The 22,664-nt window shown below is 44.6% G+C and overlaps 1 protein-coding gene across 2 annotated transcripts; it reads right to left on the reverse strand.

Moving 5' to 3' along the window:
* Positions 1-1,086: 1,086 nt before the first annotated feature.
* ddx31 (DEAD (Asp-Glu-Ala-Asp) box polypeptide 31) lies at positions 1,087-22,619 on the reverse strand. Of its 2 annotated transcripts, none has more exons than XM_041242816.1 (21): positions 22,219-22,619; positions 21,496-21,618; positions 20,380-20,717; positions 19,973-20,048; positions 19,710-19,753; positions 19,304-19,374; positions 18,807-18,871; positions 18,264-18,308; positions 17,549-17,590; positions 17,258-17,322; positions 17,004-17,123; positions 16,422-16,528; positions 15,711-15,934; positions 15,151-15,327; positions 14,237-14,296; positions 11,576-11,626; positions 10,909-11,048; positions 9,410-9,494; positions 7,670-7,781; positions 6,212-6,387; positions 1,087-1,577 (listed from the first exon to the last, which is right to left on the reverse strand). In XM_041242816.1, exons 2-21 carry the CDS (start codon positions 21,592-21,594, stop codon positions 1,413-1,415), a joined length of 2,262 nt encoding a protein of 753 aa, XP_041098750.1. In that variant the 5' UTR covers positions 21,595-21,618; positions 22,219-22,619; the 3' UTR covers positions 1,087-1,412. The 2 variants fall into 2 exon arrangements, with proteins under 2 accessions (XP_041098750.1, XP_041098749.1); XM_041242815.1 differs by having other exon boundaries at positions 1,087-1,575; positions 6,207-6,387.
* Positions 22,620-22,664: the final 45 nt, after the last annotated feature.

Raw genomic sequence — 22,664 nt, forward strand, 5'->3', positions numbered from 1 at the left:
TTATGGAATACACAGAAACCTGAAGCTGGCCTGTCTGAAATTTGGTTTAAAAACTCGAGATATTTGCAGAAGTATATTTTTGTACTGTTTTTCAGATCTGAAAAAAAAAAAAAAAAAAAAAAAAAAAAACCAAAAAGAAAAAACACAGTACAACTCATAAAATGAATGCAGTATATTTCAAGTATGATCCATGTCCTCCTCCTTATTCTGGGTACTTATTTACAGAATCTTATTAAAACAAGTGTATAGCAAGTCAGGGCATACCTCTATATCCCCACACAACACTGTCGTTCATAAGTGAGGGTATTAAACAATGCAGAATTACAATATGGTACATAATACACTCTTAATGTACAAAGGTTTCTGGAACAGCAACCTGTAACTAGCATGGTACGCTCTTCCAAACCCTAACCCAAACAGACTCTCTCCAATGCTCACGGCTGACCTTGGAACACGAGTCCATCACAGCCGTTTGGGAACTGCGACTTCAATTCAAATACCCCATAAAACAGACACCAGCCCGCCGGAGCTGCTCTCTCGCAGTCATGTTCAATTTTAAAACGAGAAATTCATTTCTTGCCGTCCGATCAGACCCTTCTGTCTTCCATTACACTTACGCATAAGGAAACAGATTTTGGGATCGGTCTAGTTTTTTTTGCATTACCCCAAAAGCCCACGCTATCTATGAAGTTATGAATTTACACCCAAGCTGTTACAACTTGTAATAAAGTTCCACTTAGCCCATGTTACAGCAACAATCCTGAGGCAATTAATCACTGTCCCAGCCCTGCAGTCGAGTGGCAGGCTGCTGGCAGGAGCCACCAGTCCGATGCCAGCCAGGAGGGTGGCACCAAACATCACAGAAGCTTTTTCCTGTCATATCTATGGCAGTGCATTCAAAATCTGGCAGTGCTACTGGTGCCATATTCGCAGCCTGGTTTGGGGTCTAAATTGCAAAACATATCTGTAATTATCTACCAGAACTCTGGAAAATGATACAAAAAAAAAAAAAAAAATACAATATATATATATATAATTGCACAGACAAGCTGTTACAACTTGTAACAAAACCCAGTATTGCAGCTGTCTGGTGTGCCAGTGGCAGCTCATCATTTATTTTCTTACACTCAAGGACCGCATTACAGTGCATTACAGTGCAGGCTCAAGCCCCATCTCAGACAATCGCTGCCCGATGTCTCTCCCCAGTCATTGAAGATACAAGCAGAGGCTGTTTCATAGAGTGAAAGTCGTCATGCAAGACACATACAGAGGTCACCACCTTCGGAACGGAGGCCAGGGAGACAAGCTCTCGGGGTGAATGACAGCGACGCCCCTCTCCGTCTCTTCGAGAGACCTGATCGACGCGTCACAGAGTGAGGGTGTTCTGGTAAGGCCAGGAGGGAGCAGTCTGGTTATGCCTGCTGCTTCCTGACTTTGCGTTGGCCTGGCTTTCTGTGCATCTTCAAGCCCATCTTCTGCTTCTGCTTGTTGGGAGCAGCGGACTCGATCCCACTGGAATATTCAGAGCGAAGGATCTCAGCCATTCTCTCCTTGTTGCTCATCTTCTTGACAGGCCTGGGAAACAAAAGGTGTTTAAATGCAGTAGTTCTGCTGCTTTCTTTCTCTCTCCAACCTAACCTGTGTAAGTATTTTTCCATAAGAAATAAAATTAAAATAAAAACAACAGGAACACTAAGACTTAGGTCACACACCATAGATGAACTGCCGATTTCAACCATCCAACTGCAGCTTAATCCCACCCCCAAGCAAACACGACTGGAAGAAAGACATGAAAGGTGCTTTTGAAACGATCCCCCAGCCAGCAATAACAAAGCCATGTCCCACAGCAGGGGGACAATGTAGAACAGGCTGCCCTTAGATCGGGAGCGATTATTTAATCAATAACTGCTGGTGTTCGTGTCCGCCTCGGAGCAAGGGCAGGGAGGAGAGGGACAGGGGATCGGAGCCCCTCTCCCCCTGGGGGCCAACGCCAAAGCCTTCGTTCCAAACTAGCCTGGGACAAAAGCTGCGGAGGGGATAAGCAATCTGGACCAAAAGGGGGATGCCCTTTGCATTTAAAAGGCTCAGATTTGTCAGTCTTTGCATTTGTATCTCTCCCGCAGTCTAAAAGTGCTTTCCTTCCACGCTGACTCCTGCTGGTAGAAGCATGCGCAAATTACAGAAAAGGTGACTATAAAAAGTATGCTTTACACTCATTTCCACTTGATGTGTGTACCTTCTATACATGGTTTACTGTGCACAAAATTCAACCCTACATAACTCCCAATGACTCTCCACTCACAGCTCAAACCCTCGCACTCCAGCAGTCGCTGGTCCCCTTGGTATACATGATCATCACATTTCTCTACACTTCTTTCACCCGGCTTCTTGTTCTTTAGCTCATAAGAATGTATTCTTGCATTAAAGACTGATGGTGGGAGTGGGGACGGGGTAGTAGGCATTATAAGGTTTAAAGGAAATTCAACCTGGCTTTAACTCTGGTTCAGGTCACAAGCAAAATGAGTTTTAATAGTCTGAACAAAGTCCACAGTGTAAAGCTGTCCCGCAGCAATATCCTGCCCAGTATTATACAGATGCAAGTTTATACACTTTCTCATATCTACAGGTGACCTCTGCTCCCAATAAGCATGGAAATCTATGGAAAAGGTACACAAACAACAATCGCCATGTGCCGCGCTGTACTGTCTGCCTGTAATGCCTCAGAGAGTATGTACAAGATGATATGAACACAGTACATTGATGCCTGTGTATGTAAGCTCATGTTCCGGGCTCTCTGTGTCGCTTCTTGCTGGTATATTTTTTGTCCTCAAAAGTGATCCAGGTGTCCGTGATGCGAGCAGCTCAGCCTCTCCTGTAATCACCTCATTAAGAGGTGTCTGTCGGGTGGGCTGGGCTAGGGCAGGAGAAAGCTGGAGCCACAAACACCTGTAATGAAGTCTCACCTGCCAGCAGCAAGGTGACACTGCTGGACACAGTGGCTGAGTGTGTGTTGGGGGAGGGGGGAGGGGCCTTGTTTATCACGCATTCTGAGTCCTAGAAGAAGACCTCACTTGATACATGACTTGTGCTGGTTCTAAATGGGCATGCTTGGAAATCTTATCAACCCCAAAGGAGATACACATCTCATTATCAAGAGGGGCCCTGGCTAGAGTTATCTGGAGCAAAGAAGCCCTTTTGCAATTACTAGACTCCCAGTCAAACCACTGGTTTGCACCAACGCCACCTCTTCATCCAGCTGGCAACAAGCCCAGTGGGACTGTTTTTTTGTCCCATGTGGTGTGTTCATTTGAACGTCTTTGTCATGTTGACTTAACACCAATTACTGGAGGAAAATAGCCCTAGAAAAAGCCAATTAAAGCTAGTGCAGTGTCGAGGTGCTGCAGGGGTTAAGTGACCGCTAATTGGTCCTGAGAGTCTGACGCTGTCTGCTGTGCTGCCAGCCTCCAGAACTGACCTCTCATTAACCCCCTGCCTCCAAAGACACGACCTTCACCTGCAGCCAGGCAGCAGGATCGCTGGCTGAACTCAACCTGACCGGTGCTCCAAAGCAACTGATAGAGAGGGCAGAGGAGCTGGGCTTCTTTAACTGTCTCACTCCCTCTCTCTTTCTCGCCGAGTCTTACACAGGTGATGTATAGAATTTCACACAAGAGTAGGTACGCTAGCCGATTTTTCTGTCCAAACAGAAGTTGCCATAGAAATCCTGAACCAATGCTGTTCAAACGAAATCAGAAAACTAAAATTCCTCTCCCAGTAACGTAGAATCATGATGTGTTTTGCAATAAGTAATGCTCTACCATGCCATTGTATAACTGAAATTAAAAAAAGAGAGATTATACAAAGATCCCTGTATTGTACTGACCGGCTCCAAGATCTTCAATACTGACTTCACCGTAATCGACAGAATCTATACTGAACTGACCAATAAGAAGCCATCCCCAATATCACATAAACCAACACTGGATTCTCAAGATCCAGTATGTTTTCCGAAGCTAGATACAATATAAAAGTCACAAGACTTGAGAAAACTGAAGAGTTGCAATAACTGAAACAGCATGGTTACCTTGGAGAGCAGCACAAGCTGCCAGGGTTAATAACGAGTATCTAAAAATCTAATACCTGTCGACTCAGAGGGAGGTCTTGCCCTGTTCTCTGCCAATCCAGGATGCCCCTGGGGAGCCTCGCTGATCACCTCTTACCACACAGACAGGGGGACTCACAGCCAGGCCACGGCTTGCACGCTGCTCCCCTGGAGCACAGGTGACCGTTAGAGAGTGGTATGTGTGGACAGGGCTGGCTTCTCAGACAGGTCATTAATGGTGTGAAATACGAACAGCACACCACAGCATTGCCTGCAGGTGTGCGCTAGTCGGGGGTTAACCCTTCACCTGCCAGAAAGGCAACAAAAAAACCCATCTACAAAATGTCCTGAAGTGGAGGCAAGACTATTTTTTTTGTATTCTTTTGTATTCACTAAATCCATTTTATATTTTGACCTTGAAGCTGGTGGAATATTTTGCGAACAGTTCCTTGAGATTAGATTGGGTGTCTAATAGCTTCTGTGTTTTTTAACACAGCAAGCATGTATTGTTCTGTACTGATACAAGCCCCGGTCTTGAGTTAGCACTGCAGTGCTAATGAGGCTAATTATTACTTATGCAGAACATTACTCTTATTAATTTAATTAAACCTTTGAAAAGACAGCGTCTTACAAAGTACTGCAATGTTCGACCGTTCCAATCCTCGAACTGACCTTTCCTAGTATGCAGACTTCACCTTCCTGCACTATCCAGATGCCTTAACCTGTATGCATGCAGGCTCAATGCCCACCCTCATTGTGGGCATACATGTGCCAAACTGTGCGGCAGAGTTCTGATGTGGGCTGCACACCAAGAGCGTCAAACATGTGGCAACAAAAGCCACCAAACCACCCAATATACCTTACTCGCTACCGTAGTGGATTTTAAACTCGACTTTATAATTTTTGGTCTTTTAGTTCTGCACTAATTAGACCGTTCTGCTAACCGCCTGCCAAAATCTGGAACATTAGCATTCTGATCACTGATCTGAAGGGCTGTCTCCCCTCCTCCCTCCCCGGCTTGAGTTCTTTGATCTGATACGAATGCAAACACTCTTGTCTGCCAAGTCAGTACCCACACCCTCCAGCTTAAATCACTCGAGGGGGCAGGACCCCAGAGCACCAGCCCAGTGAAGGCATAAAGACGCACTGTGCAGGTCCGGCCACGCTAAAACAAACCCATGCCATGCAACTCGGAGGTCTCCTAGGCTACAGGAATGCAGTATAACAGGTGCCCCAGCAGGATTGTAACGTGATCATTTAGCTGTAATGTGCACCAGTGTGAGCTGCTCTCCTCCCTGGGACTCCCCCTCTCAATGAAGGGGTCTGCATGCTGAACAGGGAGCCGTTTCTATACGGAGGAAGGTGGACATTCAGGGTGGAACAAAGGTGTGGAAATGAAGCGGGTTCTCTGCTAGCTCTGCAGCTGTCAGGTGCATCTTTATCTCAGAGTCTCTCATGTTACAGAGCTGTGATGGTCCCTGAATCACTGGCAGCTGCACCTCAGGGCAGCCAACCCTCCTCAGCACTGGCTTGCACCTGCCCAAACATGTAAAGTAAAGCTGCAAAGCCTCTACTAAGGTAATGTGTGCAAGGTTACCTAGGCTCGATGTCACAGGTTAATATACCCAAGTACAGTTTACGATCTAGTCTTACACTTAATTATCAAGTGCCTTGGAGAAGGTTCTGCGTTGGCATGTAGTTACAGCGCCCCTAGCATGGAATAGTCTGGACCAGAGTCTCCAGGATGCACCAGATAAAGAACCCAAATGTATTGGCTAGCACAATGACTGCAATCCAATTTTAATGAGTAGGTTCCAAGAATGATCAAAGTGTTAATGCTCCCAGACTGAATGTGTGATGATATTGTTATTTTTTAGAGCAATGTTCTTTTCAATTACATTCAATTACTGTTCCTGGTCATCTCGCCAGGCCTCGATCTCAATTTATTCTATCAGTTTATTACTGGTTAAAGAATGATTAAATCAAAGCGAATTCAGAAAATACTTCTGCTATAACCAAGCTAAGTTTGGTACTTCTTACGATCAGGTGTGCCTGCCCTAGCAATCGATCTCCCACCCTCCCCTTCCCCAGCCCAGCCTCTCACCTCTTCTTCTGCTCCTTGGCTTTGCTGTGCCTGGCCTTGCCCAGGTTGGCGTTCAGGTTCTGCGGAGCATCTCTCAGCCCGAAGCTCTTGGCCGCGTGGCCCAGGTGGAGGGTCTTGATGTGGAAGATGTGCTTCAGGCTGGCTGGGTACGTGGCGTAGCCTCTCACGAACGACTGCAGGGCTGGAGACCGAACAAACAGTCAAAAAACAACAAAACTACATTTAAAGCCCTTGTTTGTTTATTAGTTTCTGTCTTCAAGAACACACATACAGAACGAAACAATATTACCACTTTCCATCCCCAACACCGCAGCTTATCATACAGATCCGTTTTCAATACGTGAGGATTTTCAGGGACTGTGAATGAAGTGTTAGTCTAAATCAGTGATACTTGTGGCATGCAGTCTATTTCAGACCTTGTTTATTGAACACCAATGTTCTCTTAAATCTTTTGAAACGCTCTTAATTAATTCAATAATTAAGGAAGCAGTCGGTCCTGTACTGTAACGTATTGGAAGAGCCACAAGCGTTACTCTTAAGTCGAGCACCCTGTTTACACCCCCGAAAACATTTCCAAATTACCACTTTTTGAAAAGCCAGTTGTGCAAGAAGTCAAAGGGGAGTGCATGGTTTTATTGCATTTTGATTGCGCACTACTGAGCTGGATAAGGTATAACGCAGCCGATCCTACCTCCCACCGCAACCCAAGATACTCAAACTTAGATTGAATCCTGCTGCCTCCCAATCGAAGCAATCTTTGCAAACTGCTAAACCCCCTTGTTGGTTGATAAAGTTTATATCCCCTTCAAAATAAAAAACGGCTTCTTGTTTTATATGAAATTCATACCCTTTCAGTTCAATAATGTTTGATAGATGTATTGCTGCCTTGCTATTTACTTCGTTTTTGTAGAAGCCACGGCAGTTTTTTTTTCCAGTGCCGTGATTGACTGAACTATTTTTGTGTGCGGAGATGGATTGTTAAAACTGAGAGGCTAATGTCTGTTTGTTCAAAGTTTATGTGAAATTTCCTGGGAGCGCTGTGGGACCGAGCGTTTATGAACTGTAATAAAAACAGTCATTTTCAAGGACGGTCCTGGTGTAGCAGTGGGGGATTCGGTTAAATCTCTTGTTTGCAGGGAAAAAAAAAAAAAAAAAAAGCTTTCATTTCTGATCAGCGAGATCTGCAGCACGGAAAACACGACTCTTAAACAGACAGCAACCAATTTCCAGGGATACCAGAAAAGCTGATATCCATTTCTGTTCTTGCATATCCTATACATGGATGGGAGTAAGACTCTCATTGCATAGCACTTTGATCCATTCCTGGTTTCACTAGTTTAATAAGACATACCTGAGCTTGTTACCTAGACACTGCTGCTTATCAAGCTTGTAGTAAAACCTAGAATGGGTGAAACTGCTCTGCAATAGGAGGCTTATTTCCATCTCTGCAAATGGAGACGGACCTTTCTTGGCTGCCTGGACGTTCTCCTCGCAGGAATGGACAAAATTCTCAAACTCCGTCTGCAACACTGTGGCCCGCTCTCGCACTTCTTGTTGCACGGCCCCATGGGATTTCTACAAAGAGATGTGAAGTGGGAAAAAACACACACACACACAGACTCAACAACTGAGGCAATTTCAAACAGGAATAATAAAGCAGGTTCTTAAGATTTTAATAAGAGTAAAATCAAACAGTATCCACCTCGGGGCCGGCTGGATTAATCCCTTCAATATTACTGAAAATATCAAAAGAAAAGGGAGGGATCGGTCTCTCAGAGACGAGGACATCTCAAGCCAGTGTGATTAGTTTGCCTTTTCTGCCTCCTCCAACGCACTTAACGAAGCCTGTAACTGGTCACCCATTAAAATCTCTACCTGCAGGGGGTACACTAAAGATCTGATACATATCTCTTCGAGAGTCTGCTTGAAGTCTGCAGAGTAAACCCTTGGCAGAACCTTTGGCGACTGACACTTCTCAAATCAGAAGCAAGCATTCACAGCTGCTTATTGCTTCTAACTGTTCAAGGCTTTCTAATAGCGTTAAATTAACGTATTTGGTCAGACCGACATTTTGAAAAACACTGTAGAGACTGAACTACAATACTCAGCAGTGAGTGTGTGCGTTGGATTAGTGTCTCTATTGCATTTTCATTTAGCCACACTGTTCCCCTGCCAGAGACTTAAAACAGGTGAGAGGAGGTAGAAATATCTACATGGCCTGTGTGAGAATACAAGTGTGTTTTATTTGTATTATTATTATTTTTTTAATATCACAGGCACAAATGAGAGTTTCCCATGCACTATATAAACCTATAAATGTATCCATGATATATATATATATATATATATATATATATATATATATATATTACATACACAAACATACTGAACAATCCTTCAACCATAATAATAAATAATAAAGAGTTTGAAATGAGTAAGCAGGAGGCACCATGCCTGTGGATCAATGACTGAATCAGGGTTGACCAGGTCCAATATATACAGCCTTGTACATCTAAATCTATATCTGTAGCTATATATTCCTAAACAGGCAGAAATCCCAGTTGAGTGGAAAACAAACACAGGCAGGCCCCGATCTCTTGGTTGGTTATTGTAGAGCCCTCATCACTGAGCTGAGCGCAGACCCTACAGCCTGGCCAGCCCAAATCCAATATAGAGAGAGGGCCTGGGATTACAGGCGCGGGTTCCAAAAGGAAATCAAAGCAGGATTAGGACTGGACGGCACTCGCTAGGGTTTCACGTGTTTGTTTTTTTGTCAAGCGCTGTTCTCTGTGCTGGAGGGGACTTAGCGCTGATACGGGGAGGCATTAAATAGAACGCAGGCCTTCAGGACTCAGCTGTATCAATTTGGTGTCCCCTGGGAACAGTCTTATTAATAATAGAGCGGGGATTTTATTGCTATTATCATTTTTTTCTTACCCTCAATACAAAATGAAAAAATATATAAAAATACCCATGTGGACAAATCCTTTTTCAGGTGAGTTTTAATAAGAACTTGTTTCCTTCGAATGACTCCCCCCCTCCCCCTCTTACCATACATCAGAATTATTCCTTTTGATGAATCTGTTACATTTTCATTGTTTTACTGTTCTGCCTTTGTTGCTAAAAGGAAAGGTTTACTAGTTCACTGCAAGATCAATAATGAACTCCTGCAAGTAAAATGGTTTGTATAAATGAACCCCTACCTTGTTACCCCATTGTCCACGTCCTTTAACCCAGTCTTCCAACATGAGGCTTGCTAAAATATCTTCCACCTTCATCTCCGACATGCTGGAAGACACACATTCAAATTTTTCATACATTAGCTCTGCGTGAAGCAACAATCTATTGATTGTAGCTTTGATTTTTCACATCAACTGAACTCCTGCAACCTCTCAGGCAGGCTGAAGGAATACAGCTTGATGCCGAGTTACAACAACTAAACAAACACTGGAAATAATGACAAGCTAATAAGGCAAGAAACCAACTTAAATAACAAGCTTTGTTGAATTAATAATTCTGGTTCACTTTTTAAATCTAATTAAATATATTTGTATTTATCTACAGAACAATAAACATATCTGTAATACAATTTGCACATTTGGCAAAGGGAGAGTACCGAGATGAAACCTCTTCTCTATTGTAATAATCCCACCATCCTTATTTCTATCTTTTTTTAATGTATAATGCATGACATTTGTACACAAAACTGTCACTTGTCCTCTTTCACTCCACTGACTATATCAATTTATAGTTTTGCCAAAGCCTCCGTCGAACAAAAAGTTCTAGGTTCTGGATTGAGAACGATTCACGCCTGAACAGGTTTGAATTACAGGTTGGCTGACGAACAGAGACAGTCGTACCGGAAAGAAAAACACAGCCCAGAAACTTGGAAACTGGAGAATCTGGCTGCCCTCCCTGTGCAATTAAAAAAAGGTACGCACGTCCATCATGCCAACCAAAGAACGAAACTATGAGAGGTTAAGAGAGGGGAGGGGGTTGGCAGTAATGGGGGTTGGGAGGTGAGCAGCCCAATCCACGGCACATGCCTGAAGGCGAAAGGGGCTCCTGCCCCCTTGAATGGGAAGGATCCCTGCGTTATCAATTATACAAAGCACAGTCACACAACGCCTCCCGGCCCTGGTGCTAAATTAAGTTGTCAGCGCTGTCTCTATGATTTCCCCTTCATAAAGGCAGACGGCAATTTACAGTGACGGCACTTGCTGCTGCTCGGTGATGGCTGCCTATCTGAATATTCTGGGTAATTTATCAGCCCTCGTTGATGTGCACATTGGCTCACCGTGCACCTTGGACAGGAGGCAAAACACAGATTCACCTTCCAAAAACGAGCGCAGAGGACTAGCAGTTCAGCCTACTCCAGCTCTGCAGCGTGCCTCTGTGCCGGTGTGGGACTCTTGCCCTTCGAACAGGGCAGGGCAAAGAGCAACAAGGGCCCACAGACTAGAGCTGTCCACTTCTGCTGGCTGTTCCGGTAGCAATATGATGCCACTTCAGTGCAAATCAATGCAATTATCTCTACAAAATCAGTCCAGAAAACTAATCAAACCCACTGAGATGCGCATCTCATTTTATTACTTTATTTGTTTTCTGGGAAACGTCCACTCGCAAAAATGCCTGCCAGCCAGCTGCTAGTGACCTTGGAATAATAGCTTGCCAGCAGTAGTACAGGGCTGTTGCATCTGACCTGATGTTGTGAGAGCCCAGCACCCCCAGGTAGTCTGTCTCTGTGGGGGTCAGGAACAGCAGGCTGCTCCCCTGTGTGCCGATCCGCGCGGTCCGACCCACGCGATGCACATACTCTGCGGGCGAGGCCGGGGCTGTGTACTGCAAAACAGTGGCCGACACGTTACGGGGGTGGGGTGGGGGTGCCGTGTCTCTGTGAGGGTTTAACACAGCACTGGGATGCCCTCAAGACTGCACTCTGTTAACTCATAGGAGACACACTGGAAATATGATCAATGATTCAATCGAAAATAAAACAGACTCTCCTAAACAAATATGATGCAGATTATCATGAAGCAGTTATTTACCAAAAGACAAGCATGATGAATAGCACTGCATTTGTATATTGCCTTTTATATATACAGCAGGGATGGCAATAAGACTCCCATTGCATAGCAGTTTGATCCACTGCTGGTTGTACTATGAGTTTGTGAAGTCACAACCAAGCTTGTTACCTGTACACCATGGCTAATCAAGCTCTTAGTAAAACCTGGAATGGGTGAAACTGCTATGCAACAGGAGTCTTATTTCCATCCCTGTACAGTACAATTTCAGTAAAAATTTGGGATCATTTGCTTTACAAAAGAACCTAATCTACTAACTCAAGAGAGGAGTTCAAACACATGTACCTGAACAATCCAGGTGACAAGGGGCAGGTCCAGCCCACGCGCTGCCACATCCTATCAATAAAATACACAATAAGGAATTAGACCTCAGCTACATAATGCATATGTTATATATGTGTGTGTGTGATATATTGATTTCTGTTTTTTCTTGTTTTGGATTTTGATGTGTCCAGAAGTTTTCAGAAGTTAGTCCAGGTTCCCTTTTTTTCTGGACTAACTTACTGTCATGAAGCTTACAGCTTAAATGCTACAACAGCGTAGGATTTTTAAGATGAAAAATTACTGGCAACAGTCTGTAAACAAAAACGCCTTTTCATTTCAATGAATCTCACTTAGAAATTGGAAAGGGCAAAGTTACAGGTGAACAGAGCAGGGTCATTTTAACAGATTTCAAGAAGCTCTGCTTCTACTGTATAAAGTAACAATCAGTAATTCTACATTGAAGAAGCTGTCAAACGATGCACTGAGAAATACAGTACATGAGTCAGACAGATCCTTCATAGATATACTGTCGGTCGTTTAAAAATATATCATTTAAAACACAGTGTACAGTATGGGTTTTCTACTTCCAGACCTAGAATTGAACTTTAAAGATGGGCTAATCTCTCCTCTTATATAAATAGCTTGTGTTGGTGTTGCTAGCTGGATCGTGGAGCTCTTACCCTTCTGTCCCCGATACTGCAGCCAGGATAAGCTGTGTCTTGGATTGGCGCATTAGGTAGCCTGGGGTCTGGCACAGCGCTGGCCAGGACTACAGATGGAGGGCAGAGCCGGGCACTGCCAGCCTGTCAGTCGGATTAAAACGACTCATTTATTCACCAAAGAATCTTGCAAAGCGACTGAACCGAGGGGGGAGAGAGAGCTCCTAACTGGCCCCCTCCCCGCTCACATCGTTCCAGGCTGCCAAAAGTCATTACTGCCGTGTGCGGAAGGCAGCCGGCAGGGTGGCGCCCCCCGGTGGCGGGGCGACAGATTGCACCACATAATCGGTGGCAGAGAAGGCGAAGGTGGAAGGCGATTGGCTCAGGCAGCCAGGAAACAGGAGGTGGGGGGGCCAGTGAATGACAGGCACTCACTGCGTGACCTTTCGCTTCAGGTGAATTACTTAAAGGCAAACTGACTGTTTTTATTTTTTAAAACCCTTTCTGGCTGTGCTATTTACTGTAAAGCAACAAAGAGCAGCATTTACAAGAACATCTTTTCTTCTTGTATCTAGTCGGCAATCGGCAGCATCTTAATAGGATTCAAAAATACGTTTTCTGCCCTTTACTAGTTTGTTAATTGCGCAGCTGAACTTTCCATTTTCAAGTTCTTATTTCTCTGAATGTTCAATACTACAGAACTGCCATGTTAAACCCCCCCATGTCTACTGAGGGGGAGACGGTTGTATAATAGTGAAATTCATTTTAGTAAGCTGGATTACCTTTTTCATTTTCTTCCTCCCTTCTCACTGAATTAAACAGTGACAAGGGACACTCGAGCTAATTAAGCCTGGGCATTACACTGCGTTTCAATTCTGCTATTGACAGTACTTCATCGTAATATTAAAGGAATATAATATTATAATTTTGTATTATTATTATTTGAGGTAGTTAAAATCATAGTGACCAAGTGGGCTCCTTGTGCGCTAACCGGCTGTAGTGTCAGAAGCTGTGGCTGCCTGTTTGGGGGTGCCCCTTGGACAGGACAGGGTTAACACGCGGTGCCTGATGAGAGATCAACCCTGTCCCTTTTAAGCCTCGTTCCGTGTCACAGCCGGGGGGAGGAGGACAGAGCTTAGAAGGATTTTATCAGGTCTAATTACTCCCGATAGCTGTAATTTACAGGTTGGCAGCAGGGGGAAAGCGGCAAGATTCACACTTTTGCAGGTCAGCATCTGTCACCGTTCCGCGGCAAATGCCACCTTGGGCAGCGAGCGAGCAGGAGAACGGTAAACAAGAAACCGCGTGTGACAGATTAGCAGCGCGGGCTAAAGGACTTTCCACTGACAGATCATTTCTCTCGCTCCTTGAGTTTTGTTTTGCGGCAGCTGTCACCAATAAATGAAACGGGGGTGTTTGGGTTCATTTCGAGGAAGAGAGATGAGGAACAGGCAGTGACCTGCATAGCAGCAGGGTTGTTTTTTGTTTTGGTTTCGAAAGAGATGATGTAAGGTTTTTGTTTTATTATTTTGTATTATTGAAAGAATTAGATGGTTGCATGTGCTGAGGCACTTCTGTTGCTGCAGTGGAATTTGGAGTCACAAGTACAGAGTACTAGTATATTAATTCAATTCCTTTCAGCAATACATGAGAGTCGACGTAATGTACCCTGAGCGCCCCCCCCCCCCCCCCCATTCATCAGGCTTGACCATCATTTTCAATCAGCAGTCCCACAGCTGCATCTAATCTTAACCTGTCACAAGAATATCTGTCAACTGCACCGAATGATCAGCCTGCTTTGAATTAGCTTGTTAGAGTGTTTCAAGTTAAAGGGATGATCTCAATCTAAACGTCCATAAAAACGTACTTGGGAGCCAGTCAAAGGACCCGTGCCACGGCACTGTGCTCTTCCACTCTGTTGCACCGAGTGCTTCACAGTGTGTTAAAACACTGTGCTGGCCTCCTAGCTGGTCTTGGCAAGTTTGTTTTCAGTGACCTCGAATTGCTTTGTTTGTCGACTTACCGTGCAGAGAAGGATGCCAGACTTCACCTGGGAAAACTTCTGAAACACCTCCGTCCTCTCCTGCACAGGGAAGAGTTCATTTTACAATACTGACAGACAGCAAACTGCATCCATAAATAAAAGTATTGCACACAGCATATGCATACGTGCAGAATCGTACTGCAAAAACTTAATTTGAGATGACAAACAGGAAACATATTCAAGTATTTATTCAGCATGCTGTATGCACGTCTCCACGTTTACTATTACATTATGTATTAAGTGCTGGTCTTGTTGTCTTTGCTTTAATATCTAAATATAAAAAAAACCCAGCAGATTAGTGTGCCAGCCTCCCTGCCCCAGTTCCCAGAAGTGCCATATGGGAAGCCCAGTTTAGTTCCATTAGTGCTCTTAATGCGAGAACAAAAAAGGTGTGATTGCAGCGCTGGCCCCAAGTAGCCCTGCTGTCCCCTGGCACTGCCCGCTGACAGCTGGGAGAAGAAGGGCTCAGCTAGCCTCAGCTCCGAGCAGGGCAGCAGCTACAGCACAGGGAGGCTGCCCAGCACACACAGAGCAGAGGGGAGACTGGGAAGAACTGGCAGACACTGACCCCTCGAAGTTAGAACTATGAACTGTGGCTTAGAGGATAGAACTGGCAGGCAGATTCTAGACCTAAATGTACCACTTGGAAGTTAGGGACCGGGAGGCTGTGTGGCCTAGTGGTTACAGCAGGGTTCTCAAACCTGAGGGGGTTCAAAAAAGTTTGTGGAGGGGGGGGGGGGGGGTGTCACAGAACAACATCATTTTTGTATCTTTGTTAGCGTTAAAGATTTGAAGGCAGCGTGGTTTAGGGGTTAGTACTGAGGACTGGAAGGCAGTATAGTGGAGACAGAAGGGCAGGACAGCAGCCGTGTTGAAAAGAGAGTGGTCCTTACCTCCTGCTCCATGTTGCCATGCAGTCTCATGAAGTCCAGCAGAGGGCGCTGGGGGGACACCTCCCTGGTCTCCTGGTTCCCTGCATTGTTACACAGAACCTCCTTGAAGATGGCAAAGAGAAATTCCACAGACTCGCAGCTGGAGAGAAACACAATAACTTTCTGGCTCTTCTCATGCTGTATGGTGAGGGGAGGGGGGGGGACGACATGCGGAGGAGAACAAAGGAGAATGAAATAAATAAAACACTGAAAAAAAAAAAGAGATTGATCAACCAAACAAGACGTGACACAGATGACTTAAAGATACAAAATTCACACAGCAATACTGTTCAATACCATGTACAGGTTCTGTTACAGGTATGAAATAGGTAACAGGAGCTTAAAAAAACCAAACAAACACAATCCCAAAGCTATTTTTACTGTTCCACTTTTATGGAGTGCATGTGTAACACTCAGTCACAACACTGCATGCTAATTTAGTCCAGTAGACAAACGCTACATCCATGCTGCTCAGCACAGGAAATGCCAAACCAGCCCCCAGCCCCAGAGTTTGCACTCACCTTGCACTTCCCCAGGAGGAAAGCTGCCAGCGTGACGAGGCGCAGTTTGCTGGGGACGACCACGGTGTGCTGGCGCAGCTTCTCCGGGACGGCAAAACTCTCAGAGAGACCTCCGGAGGGGGCCCCGAGTGCGCCCTCCCCGCCTCCCCGTGGCTCCGCAGGTGCCTCGGCCACCTGGATGCTGACTGGCTCCTTCATACAGATACCTGCCAGTTTGCTCACACCTGATCTCAAAACACACAGAGCATCAGTGAAGCGCTCCCTCCAGTCTCCCCATTCCAGAATTCACATGGTAGTTACGATGCAGTGGCTTGAAACACCCCAAACGCTCCAAGTTTATTTTTCAACCAGGCACTGAATATTTGTTTTAAACACGCAATGCTTTCCAGCGCTTACAGTAGCTGCAGTCATTGCTCTAGTGTCTTTAGACCAGGGACGGAAACCACTGCTGTACTGAATCAGAGCTGAAAACGGGCCCATCACATAGCAGTTTGATCCACTCCAGGTTTTACTGTGCTTTTAATAAGCCTGAACTTGTTACCTATCGAGCTCGTAGTAAAACCAGGAACAGACGAAACTGCTATGCAACAGGAGTCTTGTTTCCATCCCTGCTTAGGGACCTGCTGTATTACATTCCTCTGATGTTTAGATTATAAAACCGAACAGTCGGATTTGAAGGGACTCCATGAAGTTTGGGATCCAGTGTCTTACCGTCTGTCATCGTGGCAGACAGCAGCACGTTCCGTCTCTGCTCCTGCGCAGCATTGAGAGCGTTCAGTATCACTGCAACGTCCTTTTCAAACCCCAGGTCCAGGATCCTGCTCAAACACAAACACACACACACACAATGCATACAGCACACCATGCTCAACAATACTGCTTTGTTTAACTACTATTATTAAAGCCAGTTAAGAGATTGTGGGATGATTCCCACCAATGCACTAAAATGTGCTTAACTAACCCAATGCAGTATAAGAATCCAGGGCAAAGACTAAATTATTCAATTATTCTAATTCAATTGATCACCTACACTGACAACAGATCAATATATATATATATTTATTTTTATTTTTATTAATGATGTGGGAACCTCAGAGAGACCCAACAGAATAGGATGAGGGTTAATAATAAAAAAAATATGCTGAAATACATCCTCTACCTGCTATGGAGCAGGTCGGGCTACTGACAAGGCAAAGCCAAGCGACACCTTCTGTAGGAAAGCATCGCAGAGTCAGGGAATGTACCCGTCACATGAGAGTGAAAGAGGAGCGGACACTGCGCCTGCCTGCTGACCTGTCAGCCTCGTCCAGGACGAGCCACCTGATGCGGCTGAAGCTGAAGCTCTTGGTGTTGTTGATGTGGTCGACCAGGCGGCCCGGGGTTGTGATCAGGATGTTGATCCCCTTTCGCAACCTGTGGGCGACACCCAAGTTCAGGTTACCTCCTGCAGCGCGACGACCATGCAAGCAAGCTTCTGACGAGGAAGTGACCGCTCACCTGAAACACCTGCAACGACCCACCTTGTGACAGAGCTTCCCGTCTCTTACCTGGCCTTCTCTGATTTGCGCTTCTCCCCACCCATCAGCACTCCAGGTACAATCCAAGTGAACGGCTGTGAAACGAGAAGCAGGCAGACACAATGAAAATCAAACTTCTGAAATATATCCAGTTCTCTCTATCCAGCCCCCCCACCCTTAAACTGGTTATATATGGACATGTGCAGGGCAGGGACTGTGTTGAGTGGAGTCCTCCCCCCAGATCTGTATACTCTAATAGACACTCAGCCATGGGTGGCGCTGGTCCCTATAAGCCTCAGCCCGCCCCATCTACAGCCTTACCTTCAATAGTTTCTGGATGATGTTAAAGCTCTGTAGGGCCAGCTGTGGGGAGAGACAGAAGAGAGACAGCAGTTAACAGCCTGCCTGGAAGTTCACTACCCTACCAGTGCCTGGGAAAGATCCAGCCTTGCTCTTGATTCAAACAGATCACAAAAAACAAAACAACCTTTCAACAAACTTCTTTGAGAGAGAGAGACAGACACCACTGCGTTAAAGACAACTGATTGCAATGCTAGGGATAAAATCAACGTGTGCCGGGATGGATTAGAAACAGCAGGATTAAGGCTCCGACCGCCTAAGCAGTTTGAGTAGGTTGGGCAATGGTTTGTTACACTGAAAAGTAAAGCCCAAAAAGATGTTGTCGATTGGGTCTATCACAAGACGCAGAATTTTGATCATCAATATGTATTGGGCTTGCCAGTAGTCTGATATTAGTTTTCCGATTCTTATAATCTTAAGGAAAGACCAATTATGAGCTTAAGGAGCTGCGTTTAAAGAACCTGTAGACCTGCTTACAACGACTACTCAAGGGACCATAGACAAACCCTACAGTATACTCAGGTTTCAACACTATAGACAGGTGATCTTTAATACAGCACCCCAGATACAGACTACATACTGGGGGTCTACAGCATACACGTTGCATTGTACAATATACAGTGTGTAGGTGCCTGCAGGAGATTTAAACAACGCATTTATAAGGTTATGAATGTACCTCTCTGGTGGGGACCACAATGACAGCCAACGGCCCATCGCTGCGCTGCAATGAGAACAACAAAGTCCATCAAATCCTCGCATCAGATGTATTTTTGAATGACTGGTCGGCGTTTGCCTTTTAGACGCAGTGCCGGGCTCGTGTGCCGCGTCTGAGCGTTTGGTTTAACATGCCCAGGTTTGACATGCAACAGAACTGAGTTTTACCATCCCTGTCCAGTGAAGAAACTGCACCGATATGCTACCATTGGAAAGAGACTAAAGATCCATTAGCATTCTATTATGTCGTGTCATAGCACGGGTAGGAGCAGTAATCTGACCCTACTGGGTATTTAGTGCTGCGCTGTAACTAGTTATAAGAATGTACAATGCCAGTGGCAAATGAATAATTGAAAGATTTTAAAAGCATTGTTTTCATGCCTCAGGTCCAGCAATCAACTCCAAGGACTCTCGAGTTACAATCGCAGCACTGATACCCTCTACCAATTTCAGAGCCATGAAGACGTTCCCCGAGAAGCTAGAAGAAACACTAGACGGTCCTTACCTGGATCTTGGGCTGCACAGCCTGTAAGGATTGCACCAATGGGATTCCATAAGCGAGGGTCTTACCTAAAAGATACGCACGTTCAGCCAAAGCACTGTGATAACGCTAACTATACTGCATTAGACTCTCGTTAATCCCAAACACCCAAGCATCTCATCCTCCAGGTCACTTCAGCAACAACTTTATGATTAATTACTTGTACCTTGCCACCCGTCTCAATATTTACAACAAATAACTTGCAATTCTGCTTCACAGACCATGAATGTGACGTTTCTCCCATGCTAGTGCAAGTAATGCTATTGCACGCAGTGTTTGAAATTGCATCACACTGCAATCACTGCCGGTTCTGAGCCATAACTCGTCTGCGTGAAAGGGGTTTAAGAGCAACAGTAAAACAGACCCCTGCAGGGTTAAAGAACAGGTTAAGTGTTTTCCTTGCTGGTAGTACAGAAGTAATAATAACCAACATCTGTAAAAATTTAAAATTGACTGTCTACCTGAGCCGGTCTGGGAGCGAACCACAGCGTCCCGCCCATCAAGCAGTGCCGGGATTGTCTGCTTCTGGACGCTAAAAAGAAAAACACGTGAAGTGGAGACAAGAACAGTGAAGGGCGCAATCACTCCCTCCGCACAAGGAGCCACGACATCCAATAAACAGGTGAAGAAAAAGTTAAAAGTAAATCCTTTGAAGCCAACAGTGCTGGGATGGAAATAAGACTCAGACTGCATAGCAGTTTCACCCATGCCAGGTTTTACTGTGAGCTTGATCAGCCACAGTGTGTGTACAGGTAACAAGCTCAGGTGTGTCTTATTAAACTCCAGAGTAAAACCAGGAATGGATGAAACTGCTTTTGCAATGTTTCCATCCCTGCGGAGGGATGAGTTACAATAAGAAAACCATACCTGGTCATGCTGGAGACCTTCAACACATTGTTCAGAGTGGAGAGCTGAGAGGAAAATGGAAAACCAAAAAAAAAAAGAAATAGAGGGTTATTCTTTTAAAAAGATACCAAGTTAAATCACCAATGCTTTACTATATACTTACTATCCACTGTCTTTTCTATGCTTTTAACATGCTAAACTGCAGTAAATAAGGGAAGTAATTGTAACCACAGTTACTACACTGGGTCAATAAGAAGAAATGGAGTTTTCATTCAAGCACTGACCAGGTGGGGGTGCAGGTTCAGCTCACTGAACGAGTCACTTGTGAACACTTTCTCCTTCAGCTGGGCCACCGCAGGCCTGGGGAGGAACGACAGCAAGCAAACAAACAGTCAGCGACCCTGCTGTGGCTGGAAGTATAAAACCATTGCAACCAGCATTGAGACAATGTGGATCACCAGCTCTTACATCCTCCATACACAGCGTGTGCACACTGTGGAAAATGCAAGGGTTACAATCTAAGTGTCCCACATCGTTAGAGCCTCAATAACAAAGAAAGTTTCATCCCAGTAAGTGTTCCTCTCCACGTAAATACTGAAGAGTGACTTAGTAAGAAGAACTTCCGATTATTCCCTGATTCTGGAATTGTTTCTCAGTGTGCTTAAGAATAACCCAAACCAGTTTCGCTCACCTGTGGATCTCGGGGATCTCTGGGTTGTTTCTGAAGAGAGACGACGTCTTGATGAACGGTCTTTCCCCTCCCTCTCTGTCCTCCCGGCCGGCTGCATTGGTCTGGAGACGGCTTTTCGGGGTTCCCTTGCCCTTCAGGGCGGTCTCTGGAGTTCTGCCCCCCTCTTTCACCTGCTTCTTGGGATGGATCTTTGGCAGGGATTTAGGGGTCACCTTTTCTAGTGTCGCTTTCTGTGCAGCCTGGGGCACCCTCTTTGCAGGGGACCCTGGTTTCCGTTTCGAGGGGGGGCCTTCCAAGCCTCCTCCCTCTGCAGCTCGCTTTGCAGTTTTTCTGACTTTCTAAAGCAGGAATAGAAAATCTGCAGCCTTAGGTTTTTGGTTCGTTTACACCTAGGACAGTAAATGCTTTGATAACAGCCTACTAAGGCAAAAAAAAGTCACTTGAGACGTCAAAAGAGATATGCACCTTTGGAATCTCCACCAGCCTGAAAAATCTGATCTGACTGTCAGCAGAATATCCTTCGCTTTGTAAGCGCAACAGTTCTCGAGCTGCATTCCCTCCTCGGGCAACACATGCTGTTGTGTTTTAAACTTTATAAAAACAATTACCTTTTAAACTCCAATGTTAACATGCAGCGCAAAAAACTTAAATAGCAGATTAGCATTTATTTAAATCAATATTTTCCTGGGATGAGACAACTTGGGATATGCAGCAGGTCTGCCCAATTAAGCAGCTGGGTAAGGAAAGATGCCACATGGTGGTGAATGCTGCTCTTGGTTAAATCTGGGATTTGCCACGTTAGATTAATATGCCAGAGCCAGTGAATCCCAGCCCAGCCACTAATTCACTAAACCAGTGGTCCAGTTTATTGACCATCGGCACTTACCAGAGGGACAAGATGTGTTTTTATCCTTGTCCTGATTCGAGTTGTAAAATGAAATGACATTTAAGTACAAGTTCATCAAATGGCACAAACACAAGAGATTAAGAGTACTGAACAGAAGATCGCATAACAGCATAAATTCATCTAGGGCTACTTCAGTACTGTGTTACAGATTACCGTGGACCACTGCTCCAAAAATGAAAGAGATAGATCGACAAATAGATAGAATGTACCCATTTATCAGCAAGTCTGAAGGATTTTTGAAACCTCTTGCTCCCATTGTGAAGCACAGGGTTGTCAGCGATGTTCAATATTAACCCATCTTCTGCCATTTCAGCACAGCAGGCTAAACCGTCCTAATAATAAAAAATAAAAAGACATTTTTACTTTTGTTCAAAAAAGACAATTTAATCCAAGATTAACCGACAGGGAAAGTTATGCCCCCCCCCCCCCAAAAAAAGGATCCTCATCTTAAATACATAGCTTTCTATTCCACTGAAAATTGGTTTCAAAATAGTTTTTTTTTTTTTTTTTTTAAATGTGGTTTGGATTCCCGTGGTTGTGTTAAAATTGTTATACCAGTTCTCATTTTGTAATAGCGATACATTAAATTTGAACATTTTATTCCTCAAATATAAAGCTTAAAAAAAAAAAAAAAACTTATCTAAATAAACCTTTTGGTGCAATGTCATTATGAAAAAATAACTTGGACAGCATACATTTCTCCTTTTATGTGATGTTTTAAATATGAATTTCACTAAACGCGTACTAATTTGCAGATCACAATGTCTAGGAAGGTACCAGTTTAACATGCAGACGCATCCCCAGGGTGCTGTAGTGGTAAATGAATTGCATAGTTAATAAAAGACTCTCCAATGTGGGCAACCACTGAAAATGTTACCGCTGTATCCGAATAGCCCCAATGTTAGCTTTTAGTATTAAAAACTAAAACACACCTTAAAACTTAGTTAAACGGTCCGTGCTGTAGCTCAGCTTACTCTGCCTGGAAACACGTGTAGATGCAATGGTTCAGGACCTCTATAATACCGGCTATCACAAACCCCTGATGAGAATATGCGACAGAGACGTGTTTTAGGTTCAGATCTCTTCAAATGCACCGTAGATATTTTAAACGTATCTTAATCGTTTACCAATTACAAAGGTCGAGATTTATTTATAAATACAATTTTTTTTTTTTTTAAGTGGAATTATCACGTGGTCTGTAGATAAGCGTAAAATAGAAATGTACTTTACAAAAGTGAAATTGCAAATATTAACTGTTGTGTTGCCAGTCTGTTTGGAGGCCCATGCTGCAAAGGGTTTTATGTTTTAAACGCTTGCTCTGCGGAGCAGGCGGGAGACGCTGAAGCAGCCGCCTCTCCGGGGCCTCCGTCGTGTTTTT

Source organism: Polyodon spathula, unplaced genomic scaffold (genome assembly GCF_017654505.1).
Source record: "Polyodon spathula isolate WHYD16114869_AA unplaced genomic scaffold, ASM1765450v1 scaffolds_1422, whole genome shotgun sequence".
In the NCBI taxonomy this organism is placed as follows: domain Eukaryota; kingdom Metazoa; phylum Chordata; class Actinopteri; order Acipenseriformes; family Polyodontidae; genus Polyodon; species Polyodon spathula.